At 56.0% G+C, this 22957-nt stretch overlaps 7 protein-coding genes across 7 annotated transcripts; 4 read left to right on the forward strand and 3 right to left on the reverse strand.

Annotated features, from left to right (window-relative positions):
• Nucleotides 1–377: 377 nt before the first annotated feature.
• Nucleotides 378–2286, forward strand: CC84DRAFT_1084288 (uncharacterized protein; the record flags this gene model as incomplete). Its single annotated transcript, XM_018174046.1, has 3 exons — nt 378–592; nt 641–792; nt 833–2286. The coding sequence occupies 3 exons, from the start codon at nt 378–380 to the stop codon at nt 2284–2286; spliced, it is 1821 nt and encodes a 606-aa protein (XP_018040517.1).
• Nucleotides 2287–3940: 1654 nt separating this feature from the next.
• Nucleotides 3941–12978, forward strand: CC84DRAFT_1184275 (NACHT domain-containing protein; the record flags this gene model as incomplete). Its single annotated transcript, XM_018180736.1, has 5 exons — nt 3941–4012; nt 4729–5052; nt 5098–5719; nt 5774–10920; nt 12154–12978. The coding sequence occupies 5 exons, from the start codon at nt 3941–3943 to the stop codon at nt 12976–12978; spliced, it is 6990 nt and encodes a 2329-aa protein (XP_018040518.1).
• A 2253-nt stretch (nt 12979–15231) lies between these two features.
• CC84DRAFT_1082008 (NAD(P)-binding protein) lies at nt 15232–16389 on the forward strand (the record flags this gene model as incomplete). The annotated part of the gene is made up of 3 exons (XM_018173960.1): nt 15232–15386; nt 15450–16073; nt 16167–16389. The coding sequence occupies 3 exons, from the start codon at nt 15232–15234 to the stop codon at nt 16387–16389; spliced, it is 1002 nt and encodes a 333-aa protein (XP_018040519.1).
• Nucleotides 16390–16651: 262 nt separating this feature from the next.
• CC84DRAFT_1213514 (uncharacterized protein) lies at nt 16652–17850 on the reverse strand (the record flags this gene model as incomplete). Its single annotated transcript, XM_018182544.1, has 4 exons — nt 16652–16680; nt 16778–17417; nt 17521–17679; nt 17785–17850. The coding sequence occupies 4 exons, from the start codon at nt 17848–17850 to the stop codon at nt 16652–16654; spliced, it is 894 nt and encodes a 297-aa protein (XP_018040520.1).
• A 479-nt stretch (nt 17851–18329) lies between these two features.
• CC84DRAFT_1213515 (uncharacterized protein) lies at nt 18330–20500 on the reverse strand (the record flags this gene model as incomplete). Its single annotated transcript, XM_018182545.1, has 3 exons — nt 18330–18675; nt 18731–19979; nt 20029–20500. The coding sequence occupies 3 exons, from the start codon at nt 20498–20500 to the stop codon at nt 18330–18332; spliced, it is 2067 nt and encodes a 688-aa protein (XP_018040521.1).
• A 287-nt stretch (nt 20501–20787) lies between these two features.
• CC84DRAFT_1184277 (protein import receptor MAS20) lies at nt 20788–21416 on the forward strand (the record flags this gene model as incomplete). The annotated part of the gene is made up of 3 exons (XM_018180737.1): nt 20788–21109; nt 21166–21266; nt 21315–21416. The coding sequence occupies 3 exons, from the start codon at nt 20788–20790 to the stop codon at nt 21414–21416; spliced, it is 525 nt and encodes a 174-aa protein (XP_018040522.1).
• A 168-nt stretch (nt 21417–21584) lies between these two features.
• Nucleotides 21585–22841, reverse strand: CC84DRAFT_1161159 (ras-domain-containing protein). Its single transcript, XM_018177665.1, has 5 exons — nt 22684–22841; nt 22600–22625; nt 22447–22535; nt 21988–22390; nt 21585–21938 (listed from the first exon to the last, which is right to left on the reverse strand). The coding sequence occupies exons 1-5, from the start codon at nt 22722–22724 to the stop codon at nt 21880–21882; spliced, it is 618 nt and encodes a 205-aa protein (XP_018040523.1). The 5' UTR covers nt 22725–22841; the 3' UTR covers nt 21585–21879.
• Nucleotides 22842–22957: the final 116 nt, after the last annotated feature.

Consider the following 22957-nt stretch of genomic DNA (forward strand, 5'->3'; position numbering starts at 1 on the left):
TGTTGACGCGGGATCGTTACCAAATTCTGGGGCGGGTGGGCCATTCCTTTGTGTCTTACTGTTTCCGGCATCATCCTCCCTCTAGATTCCATTGGACCCCGATCTTGCCAGTACTGATGAATCAACGAAGCATCAGGCGTTATCAGAAACACGTACGACTAATTCACTTGCTGTCGGAGAACCAGCATCCAACCACGCGCGACAGGCAATTCGAGACGTTTGTATATCATTGATACCGCCTGTCGCGATTACGAGGAGTCAGTTGGTACCCGTTCGCAGATGAAGAGCAGCAGCAGATCAGCATGCCGAGCGTCAGGAAGACACAATACATGCGACGGTCCTCCTATATCTCGTCCTTTATCTACCGTTATGCGCCCATGCTGTTTACAGCAGGTTCGCTTTTCACCAAAGCCATCTCCTCTCCCTTACCGAACGTGGCGCACTACTACGGTCCCTCATATTCCAAGCTGTACGACGATCAGAAAAACTACAACGTAAGGGTCGCTTCAGCGGCCTGCGCCGCCACCAGTATGGTGGCCGCATTCACCGTCTTTTACTGGTTTTGCCGCATGGAGAAGCGCTTTCGCCACAGGTGTGTGTGGCCACAATGACACCGATCGCCTCCATTGACTCTGACCAGACTCATTATGCTGCTGATATTTGGGGATCTGATGAAGGCACTGTGGTTGTTTCTACAGGCTGTTGTGTCACTTGCACGCGGCACGATAATCACAGAAAGTGCCTTCTGCCAGTCCAGTGGGTTTTTCGTACAGTTTGGAACTGAAGAGAGTGGTCAGTAAACATGACAGTGGCTTCCATATCATCTACTGAGATCGCATCGCAGATTTTGCCGTACTCTGCATTGCACTACACAGCGCGTTACAAGTGTTCAGACCTTCCAACACGGTTCACTCGGACGGACTGTATCCACACCGGCACTATGTGTATGCCGGTTCACTTCTTATTCCCGCCATGATGGCCGCTTTGGCATTCATCAACCCGCGATGGGGTTACATGTCGCAGGGCCCTTATTGCTCCCTTCCGTTGAGACCATTCTGGTACCGACTGGCATTGCAATGGATCCCTCGCTATTTGATTGCCATAATAATCCTTGGTCTTGCGATTGCGATCTATGCTCATGTTGGCTTTGAGTTTCGAGCATTGTCAAATTCAGTCAAAGAGACCAAGCCTTCGATCTCAACCACAACTCCGATCTTTTCTGTCGGAAGCCCAGAAGATGGTTCTGCAAATGGTCCGGAAATGTCACAGTATCAAGTGAGCCATTTTGGTCGAGACTCTTCTGTGGTCTCCATGGTCGGGCAATCACGCAGAGCATCTGGTGTCGCCTCGGTGGACTCTCACACCAATACCGCTAGTGATACTGCTCACGGCTCTTCGATCCCGGGCAGTCCCCATACAGTGGATCACTGGTACATGCTCCCACAGTTACAAACCTACGACACCGCCAATACAGCGAATGCACCCAGCGTCGAGAAGGGGAACAAGCCTCCCCGCAACATCAGCGGAGACAACTCTGACGGAAACACCTCTCCCTTCTCAGACGCGCCCTCGCAGCACCTGCAACGCCAACTCGCCCAGAAAAGGGCCCGCATCCATCGCCAACTCCGCCTCATGTTCATCTACCCCATCGTTTACGTGCTCGTCTGGCTTGTCCCCTTCATCAACCACTGCTTGACGTACCAAGACCATTTCGCCGCACATCCACTCTACTGGCTTTCTATGATCAACGTCATCTGCGTGACTTCTATGGGCGCGATCGACTGCCTCATCTTCTCCCTCCGCGAGCGTCCCTGGCGTCACATTCCCTCTTCCGATGGCTCATTCCTTGGGTCTTTGGTCTGGTGGCGCAGATCTCCTCCCTCCAACGGCGCGCTAGTCTCTTCACGCGCGCGTCCCAGCGATGTCCTGTACCATGTGAACACAGAAGCGAATCCAGACACGCCGCATGTGCGGACGGAACAGGGCTGGAGAGATAGCATGATGCGTGCGGGCAGGAATGTGGGGACACATAGCAGGACGAGCGGGAGTAGCTCGGACCGGGCGAAGGCGCAGGCCGTGATGGCGCGGTCGAGGTTAGAGCTTGAGAAAGATGATCGAAGGGTAGCGAGGGTGATGGACCGGGGGGAGGATGCGAGCAGGACGCCGAGGGCGAGGAGGGGCACGGCATTGACCGGGCTAGAGACGATTGAGAGCCCTGAGGAGGAGACCAGGGTGGAGCTTGGGGCGGAGGAGAATGATGGCAGCGGTGATGCCGAGGGGTGCTAAGGTGGGAGGATGGGACAGGTGGAAGTAGTGGTGGCATGGTCATTGAGCGGAAGTGAGGGGTTCGATTGTGCAAATGGCCATTGTCTTGGGATATGGTTGGGCTTCGGTGAAAGCTCAAGGTTTCGGTTCGTATGGGCGTTGCATGTGTGCATTTAGAGAGCTGGCCAGCCTCGACTAATGTCTATTATCATTTGAAAAAGATTACGGAGAAGCTCACGAAACATTTACATATATGTCCCCTTTGTTGGAGGAGGTGGCTCAAAGTGAGTGTAAGGGGCTTCCTACTAGGGTCAGCCTACAGGATTTCCGCCATAGCTAACCAATCCATCACCAGTACACCACACTTCAATAACTTAACCTCAGTTCGCATTTCACCATCGACCCGATCTTCAGATTGCCATGAGAGGCAGCCTATGCTTGGGTTGTCTTGCAGCTCGGGCAGATAACGCAGAGGAGCTACCCACCATACACACTGCTGAATCCCGTGTCACCTACCTGATGTCTCCGCTCGATCGAGGTGAGGTTGTATTGCATACCCTTGGCTATATCCTGTCTCCATATAACATTCAACACGTGTGAGCAAGACGGTTCGCATAATGGTCTCCTGCAGCGGAGAGCAGATCGAAGCCGCAGGTGGTCGCCGACTTGATGCAGTATGGCGGGCCGCGTTCGCCTACCTCCCGGTACCGTACAGTTCCGCGGGATCGCCCACAGGGAAGCCCGCCACCTCACCTGAAATGGATGTGTGCACTTGCTGTGCAAGCTGAACGGCACCTCAATCAGACGAGAAGGCTTGAGTCTAATATAGCACCCTACTTGATTCGTCAGTATCTATACCGAATTGGGGCAGTACCAGTGTGCTGCGGCTGATGCTAGCGCCGTTGATCCGGCTACTCCCCAGACAGCCCCCACCGACACCACCACCAACGTACGCAATCTCGCCAGGCCTGGTCGCCCAATAACGAAATCGCCTACTGCTTTCTCGAGGCTGGCTGAGGGCATCTCTTTCTGGAGCCCAACGGCGACCCCGCTATGGTTCTCCGCCTACCTAGACACCATCACGCAGCTACGCAAATGAAGTGCGTATTCAATGGCGTGAAATCTTCATGGTCTGGACTCCGAGCGGTACGCTATCGGCTCGGCTCGGGTCTGTCGCACCTGTCTGTGGCCGGGATGGCAACCATGGCTTGCCGACTGCTCCCGCTCTACCATTCTACAGTTACTCTCCGGAAATGGCACATGAGTGAGCAGGTTGTGATGAGTTCCATCGAGTCTATCCTATATTTGCGACACGATGCAGTAGTAATCGACCCCGGGATGTCTAGTACATCACCGACTGCCATTGTCAATGTTGCTTGATTCGACACCCGGACTTCTTAGACGCCGACTTCACATCTTCGGGCTGCAAAGATCAGCTTCAAGCCAATGCAAGCGAGAAAACGATCACGCCCTCTTCACTTCTGCTTCGCTGAAGATAAAAGCATATGGGGCTCATATGCAGACTGCGTGCACTTCCTAATCTGGCATAGGTCGATCGGTGGCGTCCAATCTCCACACACACATACAGACACGCACGGATTGACGAGTAACGCAAGCTGAATAGACGGAAAGGGTAACCGCTGCCTAACCAATAAGTGCGTTCGACAATTGTTACATGAGTACAGCTCGCTTGTTCCACTGCACAGAGCTGCAATGGGCAGACACCTGTAGATCTGGGGTGTTGAAGGTTTTGGTTGTTTCTCAGCTAGCTCGCTGTCCAGCATTGATACGTGCAGGCGGTCGCTTGGACTCTCTGACTATGGGACGCATTCACAAGGATTCTTGAGCCGACGCTGAGAAATCCAAGCGGATCTGCATTGCATTGCACTTCATTGAACCCAGTGTTGCGTCGGAAACTCCGTGATCGCTAACAGCCAGCCACCTGAACCATGGCTGATCGGCGATAGCGACGTGCTATTTACACTTCTAGCACTCCTAGCAAACCCACATCGATATCATTTATGGGCAAGCCCTTCTGTTGTTGTTGTACTTGTTTGGCCAGCATTCTCCACATGCTTGGATTAAGACACAATCCCTTCGGTCTGTCATTGCATCGCACCTGTCGTACATTACTCTAACGGACTCATAGGAAAGCGCAAACGTTGGTTTAAGCACACACACACCACTCCTACAGATCCTGAAACCACAACCCTACCTGTATCCACAACAACCTTCGAAGACAACGCTGGCGTTGCACCAGTACCTCGGTCCACGAACCCCAAATCCAGTGAACCTCCTGCCACTAAGGCAATGCAATCCCCTACAATGACCTCGTCGTTCGCCAGCATCAACGGCTTCTCTACCCCTCCGGATTCCTCCAAAACATTTACATACAAGAAAGGTGGAATTAACGGCTATGCTGGCTCCCGCTCCGCAAGCTACAATCACAGCACCATCAACCAGGCTGTATATCACGGTAGCCATGGACACAAGGCTGGTTTCGTTCAAGAGACTGCTGGGGCTTTGAAGAAGAAGAGCATCACTCAGCTTGGTGCTGGGGTGCACCAGAGCGTTGCAGGCACAACGTTCTACCACTTCTTGGAATGGATCAGAACAGAACGTCTGACCACTCTGCCACATAAGGGGAGTCGATGGGATCGCGTTCTGATTAGGGCTCTCTTCTTTGCAGAACAGCTGCACAATCTCAACATTGCGATTAAAGGGTATGCTCTTGACAGTGACGCCGCGGCCTCCTTGGGATACGACCATGCCCGTCTTCTTCTCGAGGTAAGTCCAAACACAGCAACGGAGATAATCTACTAATGTCTTCAGCTTGGGTCGGAAAACTCCGCAGCTCTTGACCGTGCCTTTGCTGTCTTCTACAAGCTCTCGCTATCTTTCTCTACGATCCATCAGCGCGTGGAGCTACTCGCTCCTACAGCTACCACCGATGTTCGAGAGCAGCTAAGCCTAATGTACACTGACTTGTTGTCTCTCGTGGTTGACGTTGCGATCACCTTCTACAAGGCCGTCAAGGGTATGTCGACATCTTCAGTCAGTATCGACATCTTTGAGACTTTCGGCGACACTATCGACAGCTTCCATATGCGGAGGAAGCAAATTGTTGAGTCACTATGGAACTCCCAGATCGAAGGTCAAGGCTTGGAGGTAGGCGAACGTATAGATATCGCCATGATCACTAGATGGCTTGCTCCTCAGGACCGGGTGCTTGCAACCCTCAGTCGTGACCATACTATCGTTGCGGAAACACAGGCCGAGTTCACCTGTTTATGGTTTCAAAAGCCGCTCACCAGGTTCATCAACGGCAAGGAAAACTTCCTCCATATCACTGGTCCTCCAGGATCTGGGAAAAGTACGTTGGCGGGATCTATCACAGATAGACTTCAACGCCCGTTCAACAAGAAGCCATACGACACCGCATATATTTCTATCAGTAAGTGTGACTAAAACCTGTTGGAAATTGATGGGGATGCTAACAAGGGTACAGATGCTTCCATTCCATGTGAAGCTACATCACTTGCATTGGTCAAAACACTGCTCTTCCAGCTCCTGAAGTTGAGGGTTGGTAACGTTGCAATGTACTACTCGTTGGCTTGGGCCTACAGCGAGTCTATCAACGCCGCCAATGGCCTTGAATACGAAGAGCTTCTGTGGAAAGCTCTTGCTGATATCCTCAAGCAGCCGATCGAGGGGGGAAACGACCTTGTCATCGTTCTCGACGGCATCGACGAGCTCAAAGGGACTCAAAAGGCAACTCATACTCTCGAGAAGCTGTTGGAAATCATAACTCAAGGAGTCAGGACACGGCTCGTCGTGCTGTCGACGTCGGCAGTATCGACCTCAGGCCACGGTGCACACTATGAGATTACCCATGGAGACATCCATGATGACATTCACGCTGTTATCCTCCGAGCTCTTGTCCACAACCACCATTTCCACGGCAAAAACCCTCCAGAGCAAGAGACAGTCCTTGACCATCTTGTCCATGAGGCGAAAGGGTCATTTCTGTGGGCCACTATTGCGTGCGAATTCCTCAACCTGAGCAAGACCAATGAGAGCTTCAACAAGACCTTGGAAACCCTGAAGTCATTGTCGGGTGACGTCCAGGCATTGGTGTTAAAGCTATTTGCAACTCTCCAACTAACTAACGATGCAAAAGTCCTACTCTCGTGGCTGCTAATTACGGAACGCCCTCTGACAGTCGAAGAGGTTCATTCTCTCTTCTCTGTAGACATCCAGCGTGCGACCGTATCGCAAACTGCTGTTGATGTCCACTCTACGATTCATTCCCTTCGACCTTTCATTACAACCCAAGAGCACATCGTACGCTTCAAGCATTCACTTATCCAGTTTACCCTCCGAGACCTTGCACATCAGAACAAGATCCAGATACCCGTCAAGGATAGCAACACTGGCGTTTTATTGCGAATCTTAGCCTACGTCAAGGCCACTCTGCGCGAGAAGCGTGCGCCAGTCGTTGGTGGGCTTGAACCCCACCACGCTGACCGTCTTTTCCATCAACACCATTTCCTTGAATACATTGTTCGCTATTGGGTCGACCATTTCCGCCAGACCCCATTCTACTCTCCCGATCTTACAGAGTTCAAGCCGTCGCCGGAACTTCAACACGTGTTCCCGGACACCACGACGCTCACACTCTTAGAGCAGATTTGTTGGGAGTTTCAGCTCCCTGCACTAGATGCTATCGACAGGCATGTACTTGTGGCTCGCATTCGTAAGGGTGTCTTCACAGAAAACCACCCTACGGTTCTCCAAACGTACTTGACATGCGCCAGTCTGTACACGACGCTGTCAAGACCCAATGATGCACGCTGGTATCTTTTCATCTCGACAAAGATCAGTTGCACTATCTTGAGCGAGGTCCACCCAGTAACCATTGAGTGCGCTGTGCGCTTCCTGAAGATCACAAGTACCCTTACAACCACTACGAGGACTGAGATCATGACGCAAAGGGAAGAGCTCCTGATTGTCCTTATCACCGCTTATGAGAGGCAATACGGTCGCTCCTCCAACCTTGTCATTCAGACCCGCGAAGCTTTGGCTCAGCTCTACATTTCCATCAAGGAGGAAGAGCGTGCACAGGAGATCTACCGAATCATTCAGGAGATTACTATCGAGCATTACGGCAAACACTCCCATGAAGCCAAAGACCTACACGGACGATTGAGCGTGGTTCTCGGCAAAGGCAAAGGCGATCGGGAGCTCGAGACGTACAAGGATTCCTTTTTCACCGACGAAGATGACGAAGACAAGACAATCGATGTCTTTGACACGCACCAGGTCATCATCTGGCTTCGCCGAGCCGAAGAGTACTTCGCTCGTGCAGATGTCATTTTGGCCGAAAAGACCTACGTTGAACTATGGCAACAGATCTCTCACCGATGCCGTACCGTGCAGTCGGTCGAATGGCATGAGAAGCACCTTGATGTCACAACAGCCTACTCCCAGTTCTTGATCTCTCAAAAGCGCACGTCGGAGTCCTCGTCTATCCTCATAACTGTTTGGCAACAGTATGAAACGCATCAATTGGCGTACTCCGAAAGCATCGTGACTCGACTCACGATCGTCGCCAAAACTCTCAAGTCACAAGGCCATTATACGATAGCTCTGTCCATCTTCAAGTTTGCGAGCTCGTTTTATAAGAGCGTGCGCAAGGAGGAGTCATCTCACTCAACCGAGATCAGCCGTGAAATCTCTTCCACTTCGACTGAGTTGATTCAGCAGAGCCTCAGTAGCACAACGACCATTACACAAACGACCGGCGCTGTATCGGACTCTGTCTTCCAAAGTATCTTCCAGTCTCTCATCAGTAGCAAGACCCTCGACGTTTCGACAATTACCTTGGCCAAGAAACTCACGGTTCAGTACGTCGAGCAGCGTAACTGGTCTGCAGCCGTAACTGTCGTCAAAACCACTCTTGATAGGACTTGGCACTCCTTCTTCTCGGGTTCTGTCCACGAAGTCACCTTGACGACTACCTTCCTAAAGGAATCTATCGAGCTCATCGAAACGTTGGCAGAGGTTTTCCGACAGCAGCGACGTATCGACAAAGTTGAGGACATCTACATTCGCTTCTTCCGAGCTGTTCTCTCTTCGCCGACCACGGACAAATCCATCTTCGAGAAGGCCAAAACATTATTGGTCACCTTCTATGACAAACGTGGATACCCAGACAATGCGATCAGCGTTTTCCAAGACGTTCTTGTTGTGTATAGAAACGTTTTCGGAGTGGCTCACGAGTTGACCATCCAGACGCTGTACATACTCGGCTCACGGTGCAAGGCTCATCCTCGGAACCATCCATACTGGATCGACTACTACCAACAAATCGTAAACAGCTTGAACAAGGACTCTCAGCATTGCCATCACGATGCTATGGACGCAATAATCATTGTCGCTACCTCGTACTGGGAAGACCGTCGCTACGCCGAGGCAGTCACGGTGTTCGGAGTACTTTGGAAGACTTTTGTTCTCAAGACCAAGGAGTACAAGCAGTTCACTGAGAGCTCCTTCGTGCAGACTCTTTACGAGCGCTACTTCCAGTGTCTGGAGGAGACTGGCGTCAGCTGGTCAATTTTGTACAAGACCACGAAAGAGTACCGCGAGACTTCTCTCGCCATCTTTGGAGCTGAGTCCATCATCGTCGCTGAGGCGACGTTGACCCTTGCTCGCGTCACCCAGCGGAGTGAGGAACATTTCTCTGAAGCTATCTCGTGGTATGAGCAGGCTTCCAAGTACAAGTCAATCTCCACGAGCGTCACGGAAATTAAGCAACAGCTGTCTTCTTTATATGTTCGCCAGCTCAAGTCGACGTCGTCCAGTACCATCAAGTCGGAGACGTTCGAGCGTGCTATCACGATTCATGAGGAGCGATTCAGTGAAGTGACGAAGAAGTACGGGTACGCTCACGAGTCGTCGCTCACAGAACTCCGCGAGCTCGTCCAATTGTACTCTCGACAAAAGAAGACGGAATTCGCTGTGCGACAGTTGACCACGGCAGTCACGTCCATCGTGACGCACGAGTCGTCTTCCCAGAGGCTGATCGAATCGGCCTCTTACATCGCAGCTTCATTCCAAGCTATCCAGCAAGAGAAGTACTGCACGCAATTGATTCGCCAGCTACATGTTCAGGTTTGCGCTCACGATATTCGCCACGTCTCCAAATGGTCTTTCGATTTGACAAAGGCAGGCCGTAGGGCACTTGTCTTCGTGGCTTCGCTCGAGTATAACCTTCGCAGGGATTTGACAATCACCTTTTCGGAGATTCTGGCCGACTTGACTGCCGAGTTCATCTACTTTGAGGAGTTTAGGCAAGCTTTGGCGAAGGGAAGCGTGCGAAATCTGCTTGTGGTCGCAGCGCCTCTGCGAACCTTTTTGATTAGGCATCACTTGTCCGATTCCGCTGTCTTTGTGGAGGACGAAGTGCTCCGAATCTTCATGAAGCGCGATGCTGCCGACCTGGACACCCTGAGCAAAGAGTCACCACGTCTATTCATCGTGTCCATCCTGGAGTACTTGGGCAGCCGCAGGAGCTCCAACTTCAACAAGGCCGTAATCCTGGCCTCCAACGAGCACGTGGCTTCTCTTACTAAGAGCAAGAGGTTCGCCGAAGCTTACGACGTTGCCAATCTTGCGTTCTTGTTTGCCAGCAACCACGATGGGTACAACGGGATACACTCCATCAGTCATGGCTTTAAGCTCGCTTCGCTTCTGGTAGGACGGGAAGGCTTGAAGTCGCCCGATGCCAATCTTCGCAAGAAGATGCTCGAGCTCTCCAACCGCATTGTCAAGAAGATCCTGGAGATCACGAAGACTTTGAAGATCAATCTAGCTCAAGTGAAAGTCGAGGAGCTGAGCCATCTAACTGCACTCCTGGGCGAACAGACAGACTACGCCACGCTGGAATGGCTTCTCACAACGCTCTGGAACACACGCGACGCCCAACGCTCTTGGCCTGCCGACGTCCTAGTACGTCTGGGCCGCCGCCTCGTCTGCGCACGCTACCTCGCTGGGCACACCGTCAAAGCGATACGTCTCTGCGAAGACATCGCCTACAACATGCGTCGTGCACACGGCCCCAGGGCTCCCGTCACCATCGAGACGTATGAGCTTCTCGCGCAGCTATACACCAGCGCTGGCCTGACGTACCAATCCAAGGCTGGAACAGAGAAGACGGGCGCGCTGGCTGCAGAGCATTTCAAGAAGGCGCTCATCGTGCACGAAGACATCCTGCGGCTCCTCGTCCAGGACGACGATGCGGATGACGACTCGGACGACGACGACACGGCTGCGGCGCTGCTTGCGGAGCACCACAGCAGCGTCAATGGCAGCGTGGATGGCCGCTTTGCGTCGTCGTCGTTGCTAGATCAGTCCACTGCGTCCATCTCCAACAAGCCTGCCCTCGCGCTGCGCCATTTGCACCTATTGAAGCTGGCGTTCCAGCGCGTGGGTGGATGGCCGAAGCCGCGTGCAGAGTATGAGCGTTTGAATGCGAGTTTGTTCAGGGAGTTTGGGGGTGAGGAGGCGTGGAAGGGGGCGCGGGGTGTGGAGACGTGGAGCGCAAAGGGGTTTGGGGTGGGCAAGGCGGAGAGCGGAGAGGGCGTGTTTGGGGAGGTGAGGGAATGGTGGATTGTGGATGAGGAGAAGAGGGTGCACGGAGCGGAGCCTGGAAATGGGGTTGTGGGTGAGAAGGAGGTTCTGGCGGTGGAAAAGAAGGTGGAGGATGAAGAGGATGGGGAGTTGTAGGAATCGCAGCGTCCGAGGTAATAGGATCGGTCTGAGAGATGACATGTAGGACGTCGGTGTGTTAGATTGCAGTTTGCTTTCCATGTACTGTCATGATATCACCACCCCAGCGTCACACAGCGGCGATGGCTGGTCTCTCCAACGTAGGGCTGGCTCAAGATGGCAACGTGCTAGTAGAGACATGTGAGCGGACTTTGGGCCGTCGCAGGCGATCGGACCGCATCCTCGATCAAGCCTCTGTCTCTTGTTCGTGCTAAAAGGAGACGGCGGCTCCTTTGTTTGATGGAGTACCTGGGCGCGTCGTTACACTAATGCCAGGCCCCGGGTCACCCTTGCAGGACGGCTACACATTAGCTTGCCTCAGAAGCAAACCGAAGTGGGTGCCGTGGGCTGAACATAAGAGGGGAACTGGACCTCGTCCTTGTCTTTGTCGACGGAGCGTTCTGTGATGAGGCTCGAGGCTACGGTGGCAGGCCTGTGGCACGGGCACCGCGGCGGCCACGTCGCTAACCCACCAGAGATGGTGTACCGGATGCAGCGCGGCCTTTGAGCGATACGAGCGACGCGCCCGACCTGCCCGCCTTCCCATCACCAACTCACGGAAGCTGCCTCCACGCGGTGCTCGCCCACGCAGGACACCCACTTGCGCTGCGCTACGCGTGCATCTCGTCGGGAACAGCACTCGGGCTTGGTTGCGCATACCAAAGTCAAGAAGGCGCGCAGCACTGGCAGCCTTCGACGCGTCGACTTCTGTTGTTCCACGTGTTTACCGGGTAGTCGCAGCGACTGCCGCGCACGCAGCCCACGGCACTCGACCTTCGAGGCGACCAGGCCAGGAAGCAGCGTGAACACTTGCACCAGCCTGGCTGTGGAGCAACACTCCGCGCTGCCTCTGCAAAGGTACGTTTTGGCGCCCGCACGCCCAAGTGAACGCCTCGAGTGGAGACTCAGCACGGCACTCGCCAGGGCTCCCGACTGTCTCGCATGCTTCATATCTCTAGCCCTGGAGCTTTGCCCACCGTTCACCGGCGTCCTCTTCTCTGGCGTCCACCGCGCTGCGCGCGCTCAAGTAGTCACAATAGCAACTAAGTCTCTCTGCAGCTCGCGACTTTGTCCGGCGCAAGCCCTTTGTCTTTCGTACTCTCCACACCATCCGCGCAACTACCTTTTCACACAACCCTACCAAAATGGCTACGCCGCGACGCTCCACGCGCCTCGGCTCTACCGCGCGCTCCATCGCGTCTCAATCTGCTGCTTCGGCGGTTGTCGTCACCCAAGACACCCCACAACGCGGCCCAGGTCGCCCGCGCGCCCTGCCCAAAGTCGCGTCGCGCCAGTCAACTGCATACGGCGCAAGCGGTCGCATCGGTGCCGCGCAAGAGCTGGCAGTGCCGAAAACCGGATTCGCCGACGCCTTTGAGTCGCAACGAGGCGCCGCCATCGCAAGGACCTCAGAGGAGCGCAGCGCGCGCAGCAGTCCCGCAGGACGCACACCGTCAAGAAGAAGCGAGCGGGGTACCCCATCGCAGATGGACTACGAGAGCGAAGACCCTCCGAGCGAAGACGAGTCGGAGGACGAGGAAGATGTCAGCAACGAAACCTCCAAATCTTACGGCGTCGAAGCCGGCATGCTGCGCGGACCAACACCCACAAACCAGACCCCAGCCCGGCGAGATCGCACCGCGACTCCCGGCACAGCTGTCACGAGCAGCTATGTTGCGACCAGCTCTGTCACAACCCGCACACTCCGTCCGGAGCCAGCCCGCGTGTCGCCTGCTGGCCCTATCAATGCGCTACCCGCCGAGAGCTCGACACGTCCTCCTCTCCGAGATGCAGCAGCAGCCGGAGCTGCCTCTCGCTTTCCAATCGCCAGGCCGGGCCAGGATTCAGCTGCTGCTAGCCTCGCTCCCCGAGCTCCTGCCGTGAAATCAGTTCAAGAATCAAGCGCAACCCCTCGAGCGCCCCTCATGCGACCCGACCTGGGATCCAGACTCGGCGGATTCACTCGAGTGCCTGCGGACCGACCTGCTCCGGCGGCCGTAGGCATCAGTTCTCGTGCACCTCTACGACCAGCCCAAGCGGCGAATGGCGTCCCCGTTGCCAATCGCCCAATTCCGCCACGTGCTGATCCCATGCCTCAGAAAGTCCAATCAGACGCCGCACCTGGAGTGCCGCTGCTCGACAGGATCAAAGGTCTTCCTTGGTACTATTTCGCCATTGCTGCTCTTGTCGCTCTGCTTGCTCTTGCAGGAGGCCTGGCCGCAAAGAACCCACCTGCGTTCGCTCTCCCCACGCACTTTGCAGACAGCTGGAAGGGCTTCACTGGCCGCTTCAACCCCAGCACCTGGATCCCCACCATGCCTGTGGACAACAGCGGCATGAAAGCTCGCGTCGACGATATGGAACTCACTCTGAAGGACATACAGAATTATATCCATAGTCTCGGCGACGAGGTCCCGGATTACGTCGTGGTCAGCCGTTCGCCGAGCGGTACCATCAACGTGCCGAAACAGTTCTGGGACGCCATCATCAGCAGGATTCGCAAAGAGGGACCCAGCATTGAGTGGGATACTTTCGTTCAGAACAACCAGGAGAAACTTAGAGGCGCGATCGGTACCGAAGCGGCAGTCATTAGGAAGGATCTCTTTGAAGCCATCGACAGCAATTTCAACGCAATCGCGACCGACTTCGACAAGAAGCTCGAGGCACACACTAGAATCCTGCTGAAAGACGTGGAAAAGACCGCGTCCAGGGAAGCAAAGAAAGTCGCCGTCGAACATGCGCGCCTCCGATCTATGGCGCTGAGCAACTTAATCGCCAACATAGAACTCCAATATGGAAAAGCGAACTACTTCTCCACGGGTCTGGGAGCCAGGCCTATCCAACGCATCACATCTCCAACGTTGTCGCCGAAGACAGCCTTTTTGAAGAACGTATACCATAGAGTCGTCGCACCGAAGATCAATCCTCCTTTGACCGCACTACAGACCTGGGACGAACCCGGCGACTGCTGGTGTGCGGCCCCAGACGAGAGCAAGTCAGGCAAGGCACAGCTGGGCATCGAACTCGGCGAGCCCATGTACCCAACACAACTCACCATCGAGCATCTTCCTCGCTCCTCGGCACCCAGTGAAGACATTCGCAGTGCACCGCAAAACGTGGAGTTATGGGTCAAGTCCAACGAGCCCCCAATGGAGCGCTTTGCGTTTGACGGCGAACGCTGCGAAGATGGCCCGGAGGGCTGGCAGTGCCTTGGCAAAGTCCGCTACGACCGCAACGGCGCCAACCACGTGCAGACGTTTCTGCTTGACGGAGAAGCCCAGGAACCGATCAAGAAAGTCATGTTGCGAGTTACAAGCAACTGGGGCGCTGACCACACCTGCCTGTACCGTGTGCGCCTCCACGGAAAAGGTCTTCGTCCCGTTCTAGAGAACGAATCTTCTCCATAGACTGATTGCATCTTCGATCACGTCACTTTATCTTACCCTTGTCTTGATTACCCAGCAAGCGTTTTTTTCTCAGGCCGAGGCAGGATGGCTTATGCATGGCGTTTGGATGGAGTTTACATACCCCTTGTTTTGGGCGTTTGGGCGGAGTTCATCATACCCCCTGGTCTGTATTCTGGTTTTGCTTTTGAGTGTTCAGGTGGCATCGGTCGTTGTATACCCTCATGATGAGAATGTAGCGTAGAGATGTTCTTTTGTTTGTTGGAGGAGCGGCAGAGTGTTTGTCTGCCTAGCTCTACGATGGCCGTTGTGTTGCCCGAATGCAAGACATTACCAATCAATCCACGGCTTATCCGTCGATTCTACAGTGACGACGAATGTGATCTTACCCTGTGCTCGCGTGCTTTTCCGCTCCCTTTCCGCACGATGTGAGCGCCCGCTTAAGCACTTTTCCGCCTCTCCATCCCAAATGTCACCCAAACGCGCCCTTCAATGACGTGTGCGGGGAAGCGGGGCATACTCGGAGATAGCCCGCGGTATTTATCATCAACAAGCACATCCCACACCGCCAATGCTCCTATATCCCAGCTGCACAAGCTCCAATTGAATGTCCTCCATCTTTGCTAGATCAGCCCTCCGCGCTCCAACTCGACTTTCCGCCGCACCCTCAATCGCACCCACGCGCCTCTCCGCAATAACATCCCAGGTCTATAGTCGTAGCTTTCTCCGCACGATGGCGAGCCTCCCGAAAACAATGAAGGGCGTGTGGATCGAGAAGACAGGCGGCACCGAGGTCCTGCAGTATAAGGAGGACATTCCCGTGCCGGAGGTCAAGGATGGGCAGGTGCTGGTTAAAAACGAGTTCATTGGGATCAACTACATCGACACGTGCGTCGGTCCTTCCCGCCCTGCATGTCCCAAGACCCCATGCTAACCACGGGGAATGTCCAGATACTTCCGCTCTGGCGTTTACCCACTCCCCCACACGCCCTACATCCTCGGCCGCGAGGGCGCCGGCACCATCGCCGCGCTCGGCTCCAATGTCCCCGATGACTTGCAGTTGGGCACCAGGGTTGCGTACATGGGACAGTGCGCGTACGCCGAGTACACGCCTGTCGACGCCAAGTTCACCGTCGCGATTCCGGATTCTGTAGACGCGAAGATAGCAGCGGCGGCACTCCTCCAGGCGCTCACTGCCGTAACCCTGATCCGTGAAGCGCACCCCGTGCAGAAGGGCGACTGGGTCCTCGTCACCGCGGCCGCGGGCGGAGTTGGGCTCTGGCTGTGCCAGCTGCTCAAGGCCGTGGGCGCGCGCACGATTGCGGCCGCGAGTTCGCCTGAGAAGCGGGAGCTCGCGAAGAAGAACGGTGCCGAGGTGGTGGTGGACTACCACGAGGAGGACCGGGAGAAGTTCACGAAAGAGGTTATTGAGATTACAGGGGGCGAGGGCGTGGCCGCCGTGTTTGATAGTGTTGGCAAGGCGACGTTCGATAGCAGCTTAGCCGCTGTGAAGAGGAAGGGGAGCATGGTGAGCTTTGGGAATGCGAGTGGCCCTGTTACGGGATTTGCGCTGGGGTGAGTGGCTCTGTTTTCCCCTTTTTCCTTTCATCTTCTCTCCTTTGCGTTCCTTCCTCCGATGTATAGAAGGGAGTTGCTAATATGGAACAGACGGCTCTCGGCCAAGAACGTCAAACTTCTCCGCCCCACGCTGTTCAACTACGTCTACACGCGCGACGAGCTCAAGCAGTACGCCGCCGAGGTGTGGAAGTTCATTGAGAAGGACGGGTTGAATGTCGCGATTCACGATGTGTATCCGCTCAAAGATGTAGTCAGGGCGACGGAAGATATCCAGAGTCGGAAGACCACAGGGAAGCTGCTTCTGCGGCCTTGAAATCGCCGTTGGTATAATTTGAATTAAAAGTATTAACGTCCAGGGTGGGGTGTCCGAGACACCCACGACCTCCCAGGCTTTATTCGCGCGGAAAGAAAGCAAAGTCTAAAACTCCTGCCCCACCCGTTTCCCTGGAGCCTCGCTTTCACTCCCCAGCAATATTTTAGTGTCCGTCCATCCTCAGACCCCACATCCCGGATCTCAACCCAAGCCCAGCCCCATACTTCAACTCAATTTGCGCTCTCCCATCATCCCCTTCATCCTAAATCTCATCCAACCACCCACTAACCCCTATGCACCGTCAGCCCATCCTATGGTTTCTCTTCACCACCCGACCACCTCAGCCTCCCTAACAGGCTTCGAAAAGAATGAGAAAGGAGGGACTCACGATCAGTCCCCCCAGCCGCACCAACACCGTCGCCATCGAGATACTCGCTGCTCTCGTGCCACTCCTCAGCCCCTCCCTCCCCCTGTCCAGCGCCGAGGTCGCGGAAGCCCTTGAATCCGACCTGGGCTTCGAAGGTGTGATGCGGGGCTGATGGGAAGCCTTGGAAGACGATGTCGTGCTGATGACCCTTGTTCTGGTTCCGGATCTGGACGCGATTCTGGTCGCGGGGAGGACGCTGGTCGGCCGACGAGACGGGTGTGGGCAGCGCAGCATCTTCATCGGCATCAGCACCAGCATCAGGCTCGGACTTGATCTTGCGGGTGGGCGCCCGGGCGCGCTTCATGGGGGACGGCGACGCGTCGTCTGCGTCGTCGTCGTCGCTCTCGGGGCGGGCCTCGTCCTCGCCGTCTCTCTTCGCCTTCTCGGGCTTCGCGGCGGGGGCGCGCTTGCGCTTCGGCGTGGGCGTAGCTGCGTCCTGGTCTGCCTTTGCGGTCTTCTTCGGCGTCGCAGGCGCAGCAGCCGAGGACGGAGGGGCCGTCGCGTCTGCCCTGTCCCACGCCGCCTTCATCCGGCTGTACCGCTTGCTCGCCGCGCCGGGCGTGGTCCCGCACGCCGACGCGATGGCTTTCCAGTCGAGTGCCTGTCTCCCCGTTAGCCACTCCTCGTTCCCCCTCCCTGCTGTCCTTCCCATCCACCGCCTGCCCGCCCCAGCCCCAGAGACAACAGAATCCAGGGATACGTACCTTCTCCCTACTCGAGTGCTTCACACAAAGCCACAGCAACTCATACGCGCCCTTGCCCGCGGGCTTGCCGTTTTCAAGTGCGATGCGCAGACGCGACCAGCGCTTGGAGGTGGCGCCGGGGGAGAGGGACAGCGCGGTGGAGACGGGGGGCCAATTGATCTTTCCGTGTGTCAACTCTCCTCTGGGGGATAGTCTGTGTATGGTTTGAGGAGGAGAATATCTGGGAGGGGAGGTGGAGACGGAATGTGGCAGAAGGAGACGTACCGTCGGCGGTCCTGCATGCGTGAGCACGAGGTAAATGTACTGGATGTTTTCCTCCTCGGTGGGCATGTTTGCTTGGCCTGCTATACTCCTGGGAAAGTGTCTCTCTGTTGGATTGGGCTGAGCCTGGACAAGAGTGTCGAGAAGTGGTTGGTAGTAAGACACTATTGTCAAGAAGATTGTGTCGGATGGACAAGAGTTGGACGCGGGGAGGGGCTTATACTATACTGCGGGACTCGGGGTCAAGGTGAGAGATGGTCGTTGTTGTCGCGACGACAGGTCGGATCTTGGCGGGCATTGCGAGCGGGCTTCACTGGGAACGTGAGAGATGAGTGCGACATCTGATATTGGCAAAACATGTCAATCGCCAGGTGACCTCGTCTTCGAATGCCAGAAACCGAGTTGCTGTCCGCACATCCTGTTCAACTCCACACTTGGTCATCAAGAAGTCGCCTTGACGTGACGACCAAAACGCTACGCCTCGCTAAGCAACGCACCTCTCTACAAGCCACGGTTACACACCTCCACTGCCCCCGTCACTGACCCACTCACGCTGTGACACCGAGTCCTACAGGTCTGCTCTCCACCTCCCCCGCCCCCCTCCCAACCAGCTCCGTAAAATCCAGCCCAACCTCGGTCAACATGCCCGCATGCGCGAGCGCCTGATCCATACAGTCCTGCCAGACCTTGCTCTCCCTCTCCACGCTGCTCAGCTGCCTCTCCAGCAGGACGTTAAACGCATCGACATGTTCCTTCGCCCACTTGACGCACGCTGACATGAGCACCTGCGGGAAGCACTTCTGGTAGATGTCGACCGTGTTCTTGATGATGGTGAAGTAGATGTAGGAGATTTGGAAGATGTATTCGGGGAGGTTGCCTTCGAAGCTGCATTGCCTGGTGATGATGTTAGCTTGGCTATTTATGTGGAAGGGGGAAAACATGCCGAGACCGCGTCTTCATCAGATTTCCGCGCGCCTCGAGATATGCCTCTCGCGCGCGGTCTTCGAAACCTAGCCGGACGATCCAGGTCACGTGGCGCTTGACCGACGTGATCCAGTTGTTATTCTCTACAAGCTGTTTAATGAGGACGTTGGCTAGTTTCGTGGCCCGCTCGTTGACTTTGAACGTGACGATGCTCTGCGCCATGGTGTTTCCTCTAATATTCTTTGCCAGCGCCTTCAGCTTCTCGACCTTCATGACGGCATTTTCGAAGCGTTGCAGCGCGATGTCCATGTCTAGTTGATCCAACTCCGTCTCCACAGCCCGGATGTTATGCTGCTTCCCGTCAATGTCGACGAGCATGCTGGCGCGATTGTTGACCACGTTCTCGGTCAGCGTCTCCATCAGGTCAGCCTTCTTCAATATGTTTGCGTCCCGGGTAGCGAAGTAATTGTATGAGTCCTGCGCCCTGCCTCGTTCCTGCGTCTCAACTTCCTGGCTCTTCCTGAGGTCATCCACAGCTTTGCGATACGTAGAAAGCAGCTGCACTTTGTCGGCATCCTCGCCAGGATAGACAGCGTACGTGAAAGAGTCATTGCCGACGCGGATGTTAATCGCGTTGGCGCCGCCTGATTTGCTTCCCGCTCTGGACTTGGACGCAAGATCCGCCATTTGCACTTCCTGCAGCGGCCAGCATCTTTGCGCCACCCACTCTTGAGCTGGCTTCTTCTCTCGATTACTCTGGGAGACTTCGCTTCGTTGCTTCTTTTCCGCCGCGACGAGCAGGTGGTCGTTCAGCAGAATCAGATGCACCCTTCTGCGCGCTTTCCATGTTGCGGAGTTCAATTCGACCCACTTCCCCGACTGCCAGATGACGTGCCTCCCAGGGATAGCCGGCAGGTACTTTTGCGACCCCTCTATCCTCTTCCACAGCTGATGCAGCTGCGTGTTCCAGAGCGCCTCGAGGTTCGCGACTGAGCTTCGGTTGGCGGCCTTGCGTGCGCTGAGCGAGTCGCCGTCGGCATTCGCATTCGGTGTCGTCTGCTCGAGCGTCGCGGTGAGCTCGGACATGAGCTGCTTGAGGGTGCGCATCTCGCTCTTGAGCTTCTCCGCCTCCTTGCTGATCTTCATGAACTGGGTGCGATTTTGGTAGACGCTGTGCTGGAGGTCGGTCGAGTTGCGGTTCTTGAGCTTGCGCAGCTCGTCCTGGAAGCGGCGGATGTCGTCTTCGGAGGCATCGGCGAGCTGCTGGCTGACATCTGAGGCACATGAGCACTCGCATCGAGTTGGTGGCTGGGGAGCGCTTACATTGATCTGGCTTCAGATTGTCGTCGGCCAATTGGCGTCTGTCTGGCTTGAAGCTGCGGCCGTCGGAGCTCCCCGGCGGCCTCCCGTCTCTGCTCGGCGGTGCGTCGCGGAACTGCGCTGGCATCTGCGGCAGGTCCGGCAAGGGCATGCCACTGCCAAAGTCGCTGGGCAGCTGGGTGATCTTCTGCGAGTACCTCCGCTTGACCAGGTCCGCCGTCTTGTCCTGGCCCGGCCGCGGCGGCCTCTCTCTGGGCCGCGGCGCATCTGGAAGGCGTGGCCCGGACCTGCTCGACTCGTTGGACGGGCGCCCGCTGTTCTGGGCACTGGAGAGCGTCGTCGCACCCAGGCCAGCGGGCATGGGCGCACTGATCTGGCGCGGAGCACTGATGACGGGCGGGCCTCCCTTCTTGCTCTTGTCGCTGCGCTTCTTGTTCTTGCGCAGCGAGATTCCCTTGCCCTTCTCTTCTGACATCTTGCCTGCAAGACGGTCGCGGTGCCGGCGCGGCTGTAGAGTGTGTAGTTGTTCTGAAGGCACGTACGTGGAGATGGCGCTACACTGTCCAGCATCCATCCATGGCTGGCCCGAGCTCCCGTGGTGCCGTTCCGTCCCTGCTACCAAAAAAAGTCGACCCCATTCCATCGACGCCATCACTCCTTGTCCGCCGCGCTCCTCGACGCAATCCAACTCTCCCGGGCCCTCCCCCATCTTCCGCACAACACACCGATCGCTCCCCCGCGCCACCACACGCCCCAGCCATAATGTCGTCATCGTCCTCGCTCAAGCCCGCGACCATCGTCGCCATCAGCGTGGGCACCATCGTCACGGGTCTCGCCGCATACGCCGTATACTTCGACCACAAGCGGCGGACCGACCCCGAGTTCCGCAAGCAGCTGAAGAAGGAGTCGAAGCGCCAGGCGCGCGCCGCAAAGGAGGAGGCCGAGGCGCACGGCAAGGAGCAGAAGAAGGCCATCCGCGAGGCCGTCGCGAGCGCAAACGAGGAGGGCTTCCCCAAGGACCCCGAGGAGGTCGAGGCCTACTTCATGCAGGAGGTCGCCCAGGGCGAGGGCATGGTGCAGTCGGGTATGTGCAGCTTCCATCGACGTGGTGATGGGACCGTATGCTAACCAGGGCAACAGGCGCAGATCCCGTCGAGGCCGCCCTGTGCTTCTACCGCGCGCTGAAGGTCTACCCCAACCCCAGAGAGCTCATCAACATCTACGACAAGACCGTGCCCAAGGTATGCCTGTTCCCATGTCAGCCACTCTTTCCCAGCTAACCCGCCCAGCCCGTGCTCGACATCCTCGCCGAGATGATCGCCGTCGACACCAGCATCCCCGTGGGCAGCAAAGCGCCGTCCGAGGCCGGCTCCGTGGGCGGCATCGAATAAATGCAGCCATACTGTGTGATCTCCGGGAACGCATCACCTCTCCACGCGCAGATACAGCCCATTGTATTATTCTTGTAAATGTAAAAGTACCAGGTCAGGACCTTCATCAGGCCGGCGTTCTTTCTGGGTTGGCATGGATGCGCGGTTCCAAGGGCGGCATAGATCAGGATTCCCAGTCGAACATTTCGCTCGTATCTATCATCTAATCTTGGAAGTCATGCACCACGCTTTCATACTGATGGTGATGCTCCAGCGTAGACATGTTTCTAATTGCGCCTCGAAAGATGCTTTGGTATACAACACATTACGGATCTGACACTCGAGTCGTTTACTGCATGCTTCCCTGACCGCCAAACGCCTTGCTCAATGTTCTTCTCGCCCCGAGAAGACAGATCCCAAATAATTACAATCAAAAGTCTAGCCAACGACAAACAAGTATCGGTACAGCATCACGGAACCGGGACTAGCACGCGCACCCGTTTGCGTCGGTTGTAGGCTGCGGGTTGATGTTGACGTCGATCACTGGCTGCTGTCAGTTGCATTCTCACATGTCTGCGTCCTTTCAACGCACTCTGGCTCTGCCCCTGCTGCCCCTCGCCCTCCATCCCCGGTAGCGCCTGCGCGATCCGCTTGAACAGCGTCTTGACGTTGTGCCCGACCTTTGCGCTCGTCTCGATGAACATGAGGTTGTTCTTCTTCGCCTCCTCTTCGCCCTGCTGCGTCGTCACCTCGCGCTTGTCGTTCAGATCCGTCTTGTTGCCGACCAGCACGATGATGACATCGTTGCCGCGCTCGCCCCTTACGTCGTCGACCCACTTCCGCGTGTTCTCAAACGTCTTCTTGTTGGTGATGTCGTACACGACGACGGCGACGCTCGAGTCGCGGATGTAGGAAGGGATCAGCGAGCGGAAGCGTTCCTGGCCGGCGGTGTCCCAGAGCTGCAGGCGCACGGTGCGGTCCTCGAGATACATTGTCTAGACATTCCTTTAGGATCCCATATGCGAATGGGGAGGGAGAAAGCGCTGCGCACCTTGGACAGGAAGTCTATGCCGATAGTGGCCTGGTATGTGTTGTCGAAGGAATCGTACATGAATCGTGTGATGAGAGATGTCTTGCCCACTGTCTCGCCGTCAGCATTGCATCACTCGCACGCTTCTCCATGCTCAACCTCAGGGCGACGTACCGCTCTGCTCGCCCAAGAAGACCAGCCTGCGCGGCATTAGCAACTACGCCCCATGGCGTCCCCGCCCCAGCAAACCGCACTCACTTGAACTTCTTCAGCGGATTCGAGTACCCTGATTGCGCCATTGTGATGTGAAAGAAGATAGACCCCCTACGTGAAAGCAAGAAGAAGAATTAGCGGTATTCGGGCGCACAAAGTAGCGTTCGGGAGCGGTGTCGACGTGGTGGTCGTGTGAATAGGAGACTCTCTGGAGCCTTGCTCTCCAGACCTCCAATAAGCCGAACCGCCTAGCGGATCCCGCCCGCATCACGTGCAGCGCTAGCCGGCCAGCCTACCGCCGCGCATTTTTGGCAGGGTC

This window comes from Paraphaeosphaeria sporulosa (assembly GCF_001642045.1).
Source record: "Paraphaeosphaeria sporulosa strain AP3s5-JAC2a unplaced genomic scaffold CC84scaffold_2, whole genome shotgun sequence".
NCBI classification, from domain to species: domain Eukaryota; kingdom Fungi; phylum Ascomycota; class Dothideomycetes; order Pleosporales; family Didymosphaeriaceae; genus Paraphaeosphaeria; species Paraphaeosphaeria sporulosa.